Source organism: Parasteatoda tepidariorum, chromosome 2 (assembly GCF_982258835.1).
Source record: "Parasteatoda tepidariorum strain Cologne lab strain chromosome 2, Ptep-v5.0, whole genome shotgun sequence".
Lineage (NCBI taxonomy): Eukaryota > Metazoa > Arthropoda > Arachnida > Araneae > Theridiidae > Parasteatoda > Parasteatoda tepidariorum.
This window is the reverse complement of record NC_141756.1, coordinates 46,912,462-46,919,955: the sequence shown is the minus strand read 5'-3', so window position 1 is coordinate 46,919,955 and position 7,494 is coordinate 46,912,462. Positions and strand designations below refer to the sequence as shown.

At 34.0% G+C, this 7,494-nt stretch overlaps 1 protein-coding gene across 1 annotated transcript in view; it reads left to right on the top strand.

Moving 5' to 3' along the window:
* Positions 1 to 3,300: 3,300 nt before the first annotated feature.
* LOC147815257 (uncharacterized) overlaps positions 3,301 to 7,494 on the top strand; it is a 5,094-nt gene continuing 900 nt past the window's right edge. The window contains exons 1-2 of the mRNA XM_087156559.1: positions 3,301 to 3,766; positions 4,901 to 7,494. The exon at positions 4,901 to 7,494 is cut by the window's right edge and continues 900 nt beyond it. Coding sequence (XP_087012685.1) covers positions 3,301 to 3,766; positions 4,901 to 7,494 — 3,060 coding nt within the window. The remainder of the gene's footprint in view (positions 3,767 to 4,900) is intronic.

The window sequence follows — 7,494 nt, the reverse complement described above, 5'->3', positions numbered from 1 at the left end:
TGGTCCCTCAGTGGACTGGTCGTATGCTATAGAACACCGAAAGGAAACATTACTGGCTACTGTCAGTAAACCCATAGGGGACCACTTTGATTAATCTGCGAAGAGACAGAGGGAGACGGCATCTGTCTTCGTTAACTGTTTCTCCATAAAGTGATCAATCTTAGACCAGATCGTCGAACTATCGAAGCGGGGAGCCATCCCCCTCTGCAGAGGATCAAAATTGCGATGGCATGTTTTTGGATCATCCTCAGGGATGTTTCCCAGACCGTAGCCTAGAGCCCATCGTGAGCCGTGGCTGGGTTAGGGGATAGGGCGCTCACCTTCCAATGAGGTGACCCGGGTTCGAATCTCAGCGATGTCTGGTCGATCCGAATTCCGCACCCGGTGCGGAACAACCACAGTGCAGACATAAAATTTCCTCAGTGGTAGACGGATCATGGATTAGAGCCTCCTTGCCGTCAGGCTAAGCATGTGAGGTTTTCGTGGTTTTCCTCGCCATGTTATGCAAATGCGGTTCAGTTCAATCGAAAAGTCCTCCACTGAAGGCGAATTTCTCCCAATACTTGATCCAAAAGTTTCCTTGTCTTCTGAATTTGGTTTAAAGTTACAAAGCTACGGAGTTGAACATTGGTTGTTTCAAACTCAGAAATGGGTCGGCTGTCCAACGCCGGTTATAAAAATAAAATAAAATAAAATAGCCCATTGTGCAGCTCTAGTGTGAGGTAAATAAAGTACCTACCTAACTGAAATTCAAACAGTGGATGCGCGAGGAGCAATTTTTGCCAGCGAACATTAAATTCGTAATAGAATTGAAGTATAACTTAAAATTATAAATTTGTAAGAAAAAAATTTACCAAATTTTGCGATATTTCTGTGCACCGAAACCCATCGCATTCATTCAAATGAAGCGTCTTACTTTTTTCGTAGTAAATTTCACACATTTTTCTACGGAACTATTTTTTTCAGGATGATTTTTGCTGAACAATTAGCTCATCTCGCTTTTTCACGTCTTGCTCCTTCCCCTCCTATGATTAAAAATTGCTCATCCCAAGAATGTATTTTAAACTTGAAATTTCGATAAAGAAAAAAAATATCGAGAGAAAGATACTTGCTTACGGTAAAAAACTATTAAATAAACGCAATATCATGATTCTTTTTTTATTTATTTCTTTTTTTTTAAATATAAGCTCTGAGCAAAGTGATAAAAAAAATGATTTTCCCACCATTCTTACCTCCATTCTCTTTCATGACGCCATTGAAACGGTATCTGAGAGAAAATAAAAAGTCAAAATAATATTTACGATTCCTTTTTTACCAAGAACGAAAGTTGGGTATTAGCTAGTACTATTTAAGTTCTTTTCACATTTTACAGTTTTATGAAATAAATTATTCTGTGTACAGTACTTACGACTTTTAATATTCCAATGCAAAAGTTATTTCTAGAAATATGTGATATTTTAAAATTTTGAATCAACACTGCACCATAATCAGTAACACACTACAAGTATTACCGATCATATTAAGTGAAATAGTTCTGAAAATGTACATTGTTAATAGTTGTCTATGTCAATTTTGCTTTTGAAAAATAATTGCTATTAAGGTAACATTAAATTATAGATATCAAATTACAGAAATTTTAAAACCAATGCTATTTGTTAGCAAGAAACGAACAAGCTTTACTTTTGACAGATGCCACTATCTATACAAACTAAGCTGTACGACAGTTACGTATAAGAAATTATTGTAATTAATTGATACACCTATGCATTTTTAATTTAGATTTATTACTTTAACAGTGCCGATTTTTTTAAAAATCCTACCAAAAAGTCTTGAGAGTTTAATACTAATTTAGTTTTTCAGATTGCTTTAAACAAAAATTTCTATAATTTGAAAATCTGATACATTAAAATTAAAGACTTGATGCTTAAAAATTAAAGACATGTAATATAAATTGTTTAACTTCTTTTTAATTATATATAATTGAGATCAATCAACGAAATTAACAATAAAGGGAATAACATAAAAATATTAATTTAACTACAAAGTAATAATAACGTAACGCAAGTTAACGAAATAAATCTAAGCGAAAAAAACGTAAAAAAAGACTAATCGAATTCAAAATGACGCGAAAAATTGACTTAAATTCATCAACATTAAAACACAGTTTGCGTTTGAAATATAATTATTTTTCTTTGCAAATAAATAAAAATCAGAACGAAAATTGATTAAAAAAAATAATATTAATAACAATAGATCTTTCAACACAAAGATTTTGACTGGTGACGAAAAAGATGATCGAAAAAGATTTCTATATTCTTTCAAAAAAAAAGTCTCTAAGAAGAGTGATAAATATTTCTATTGTTTCGATTGATTGAATTTTCCAGTTTTTTTTCTTGCATTAAGCAAAAATATAAGTTATTCCAGCTGCCTAGTAATGATTATCTTTTTAGAATCCTTGTAAAAGGAAAAAAAAAAAACAAGGCACATTAAGGGTAGGAAATTAATATTTTTAAGATAAAAAAAATTTCAAAATTTATAACCAATATTTATAAGAGCAAAGCTGGGATTAAAATCATCAAAAACTAATTTATTTGTCTAAGTGTATACATTCACGTTTAGATTCATTTCAAATAAATTGATGTCAGATTATTAAAATTTAGCCGTTGCTTTCAACAGTGATTGGTCAGAGTTAAGTCATATTTGATTCCTAATAGACATAGTTCTTGTTCTAACTTCTTAAAAAAATATTCTAAACATAATATGTACTACAGCCAGTCATTATGAAACATTCTATGTAGATAAAAATTTTGCTAGCCGCTTTTGGCAACTATCTGCACGTCATCTCTATCAATGTAACGAGCCCTCATCCCCAGATGTCATCCCAGAAAACTACCCCCAGATGGCGCCACTGGCGCAACAGAAATAATAACTTTCATTTTTCAGAAACTTAAAAACAGTAGAAGTAGATGTAATGTAACTAGAGACGCGCCATGCAGCGCTAATACCTAACTCAATATTTTCATCACTTTATAATCATCATTTACCATTTCATGTAAATTCATCTTCATCTATTTGTAATTAAAACCAATAAAGGTTTATCAATCATCAAATTGGCGGTCTAAAGGTAAGTGGAACATTTTCCACAATTCATATTGAAAACAGGAATTCATTTTAGATTGAACATTTTCTGGCGCCCGAACAGGGACCGCCATTAAGAGATTTCTTGTTTATTTTCGATTAGAAATTTAGTTTCATAGAATAGTGACTTTAAGTGTATAAATAGTTCGCTTATAAATTAAGATGGAGAAATCCAAACAAAAGCGTACTACGATAAGGTCATTAACAACTAAGTTATTAACCAAAATCGAAAACATTTATCAAGACGATAAGGTTACAATAGATGAATTGGATGAGTTAATGTCTGAATTAATATTAAAACAAGAACAATTGAAAGAAATTGATCTCGAAATTCAGCAGGGTATTACGGATGTAAATGAAATCGATACAGAAATTATAAAGTGTGATGAATATTTGACAAATATTGTACGAAGTAAAAGCAGATTAAACAGAAAAATAGAAAAACTGTCGGTAGTGTCTCCTGAGTTAAATTCGAACATTTCTGAACCGAAGATAAACACTAATATAAGAATAAATGAAACTTCTTCTGTGAAACTGCCTCTTTTAACTATAGAGAAATTTTCTGGCGATCCTGCAGACTGGCAAAGATTTTACGATCAGTTCGAATCTGCCATAGATAAAAACACTGGTTTGTCGAATGTTGAAAAGTTTAATTACTTGAAAACATATTTAGTGGGATCGGCTTCAGATGCGATTAAAGGATTCAGTTTAACAAATAATAATTATGTATCAGCAATTGAAACATTAAAAGAACGCTTTGGCAAGAAAACGTTGATAATTAACTCTCATTTGAATAAATTGTTGAGTTTAACCCCAGTAGAAAAATCAACAGATATTTTTTCATTAAGAAAACTTTTTGATTCTTGTCAAACTGAAATAAGAAATTTAGATTCTTTGGGAATTAATCAGGAAAATTACGGGGCTTTACTCTGTCCTATACTTATTAAATTACTTCCCTCAGATATAGTGTTAGAAATAACCAAAAAATATAGCAATGATGATGAGTGGAAAGTATCAGAGATCCTCGATATTTTAAAAACAGAAGTAATTAGCCGAGAAAAAGCCACGGCCTTGAGTTCGTCTATAACACGAGTTTCAGAATGTTCCCCCTTTCCCTCCTCAAAGCGTAGCAGTGGAGGCGAGAATTCGAATAAACAAAATAAGATTCGCATATCAACGGCGTCAGGTTTATTGAATGAATCGTGTAATAAGAAAAATAAATGTATTTCTTGCGGTAACGATAGACATAATTTATGGGATTGTAATGAATTTAAAATGAAAGAAATGAATGAGAAAAGGGATATTTTAAAGAGAAGCGGTTGTTGCTTTATTTGTTTTCGCTTTGGCCATACAGCTAAAAAATGCAGGAGTTTTGTAAAATGCGATATTTGTTTTAGACGTCATTATACATTTATGTGTCCGGAAAAGAAAACAGATAGTAAAGTGGAAAGTACGGTTTTATCGAATGAAACTTGTAATCCGGAAGTATTAATGCAAACGTTAACAATTCGCTTAATAAACGGACAAAAAGAAATAGTTATACGCGGATTGATAGACACGGGGTCCCAAAAGTCGTATCTTTTAAAAGAAACTATAAATAAAATAGGTTACAAACCAATAGGGCAAGAAAACTTAAATCATAGTCTTTTCGGTGGATTACAAAGAACTAATCAGCATAATAAATACAGAATTTTTTTGAGCGATTTAAATCGGGATTATTTTTGTAACTTTGAAGTTTATGATCAGGAAAAAATTTGTACAGAAATTCCTAAAATAAGAGACGGCTCGTGGATAAAAGAAGCGAATAAGTTAGGAATTAAATTTTGCGATTATAAAAACATGGAAGGGTCGAATTCAGAAACTAAAGAAATTGATTTACTTATCGGAGCCGACGTTTGCGGTAAACTTTTCACAGGTATTATTAAATCGGTTTCAGAAAATTTAATTGCATTCGAAACGCGATTAGGTTGGACACTTATGGGAAAAACTCGTGATCCTGAAAACAGTAATAGTACCAACACAGTTTTGTCCCTTCATGTGGCTCAGGCTAAAATTTCGGATCTCTGGAAACTAGATACGTTAGGGATATTAGACCCAGGTGAAAAAGAATCAAGAGAAGAAATTGCAAAAGCTACCGAAGACCATTTTAATCGCAACATTAAGGTACTTGAAGATGGGAGATATGAAGTGAGCCTCCCATGGATCTTAAATCACCCTACTTTGCCTAATTATAGAAGTGTTGCTGAAAGAAGATTGAAGAACTGCTTTGAGTCCCTAAAGAAATCAGAAATATTAGAAGATTATGAAGCGGTGTTTAAAGAGTGGCTACGAGAGGGAATTATCGAAGAGGTTGACCCAGACGATACAGCCACCAATGAACATTTTTTGCCCCACCGAGCAGTGATAAAAGAAAATTCTACTACCAAGATCAGACCTGTTTTTGATGGTTCGACAAAAATAAAAAATTTCCCATCTATCAATAATTGTCTTGAAAAAGGACCTAATCTTGTGGAGCTCATTCCGTCAATGATCAACAGATTTAGATTAAATAAGATTGGAGTCATTGCAGATATTCGAAAAGCTTTCTTGCAGATTCAACTGAGTGAAGCTGATAGACCTTTCTTAAGATTTCTATGGTGTGAAAATGGAGACCTTTCGAAGATCAAAATTTACCAACATAGAAGAGTGGTGTTTGGCTTGACTTGCAGTCCATATTTATTAGGAGCCACTCTACGGTACCATTTGAAAAAAGCGCCAGAATCAATGCTGGATACTGCAGTTAAATTAGAAGAATCATTTTATGTAGATAATTGCTTAACCAGTGTTGAAGATAGAGAACATTTGCACAAATTTATGACTGAATCGCAGTATATATTGAAGAGAGCTCAATTCGATCTAAGAGGGTGGGAGCATAGCATCCTAAATTCACAAGAAGTAGCCATCCCTAAAGCAGAAAGAAAAGTACCAGTTTTGGGACTGATTTGGAAGTTAAGTACTGATTCATTGACTTTGGACTTAAAGGAAACATCGCAGGCCTCTGAGACTTTAACCAAAAGAAAAATTCTGTCTGAAGTTCACAAAGTATTCGACCCCATTGGTTACACGTGTCCAGTAACATTAAGACCGAAGATCATGCTTCAGGAGTGCTGGAAGCTAAAATGCACTTGGGATGCAGAATTACCATCTTCTATTAGAAAAACGTTTGAAAAATGGCAAAAACAACTAAGTCAATTGAAAGATATAACGATTCCGAGATGTCTCTTGGACAATCCTGAAGGTTCGAGAAAATTAAGTTTACATATTTTTTGTGATGCGAGCAAGGTAGCTTATGCTACATGCATATTCCTGAGAAGCCAAAACGAAGACTCGACATCATGTCAGCTCATTCAAGCTCGATCTCGAGTAGCTCCTCTAAAACCCGTCACAATACCCAGACTTGAACTTTTATCCTGTACAATTGGAGCTAGACTGGCACATGGAGTTAAGTCAGACTTAAGACTTGAAAATATTCCAACATTTTTCTGGTCAGATTCAGTAAATGCCCTCTTTTGGATAAAAAGGAATGAAAATTGGGCCCCTTTTGTTTACAACAGAGTCCAAGAAATCAGATCTCTCAGTTTGCCAGAAGAATGGAATTATGTTCCCGGATCTCTTAATCCAGCTGATCTTCCCTCACGAGGATGTTCTGCAGAGCATCTTAAGCAATCTAAATGGTGGGAGGGCCCTATGTGGCTGAAAGATCCACCACAGCTCTGGCCAAAAGATATTATCGATCCAGATTTGGACATTATCAACGCTGAAAGAAGAAAAACGGTAGTGACTTCAACAAATTTATTCAAAGGACAAATTCCGTTATATGATACTTTAACATCATATCGAAAAATGATAAGAGTAACTGCTTGGATTTACAGATTTTATCGAAACATCAAGAGTGCTGCGGATGAACGAAACCTCGAAAAACAGCTAACTATTGAAGAAATGAAAGACGCTGAAATGGTCATTTTAAAGTACGTGCAGAACAGATGCCTAGCAGAAGAAACCAAGCCTTGCTATACTTCATTACAAACTATAACGGATGATGAAGGCCTTATACGAGTTAGAACAAGAATAGCCATGAGGAAGGATTTGAGAACATTTAAGTATCCTATTGTTCTGCCATCTGACCATAATGTCACTCACTGCCTTATACGTGATAAACACAAAGAACTAAAACATGCCGGAACTCAAATTGTAATGTCAGTTCTAAGAGAACAGTATTGGATCCTCAGATGCAGAAAAACTGTTCAACGAGTGATTAAAAAATGTGTCACTTGCAAAAGATTCAGCGCTCGTCCTACAGAAGTGCTAAGTGGTCCT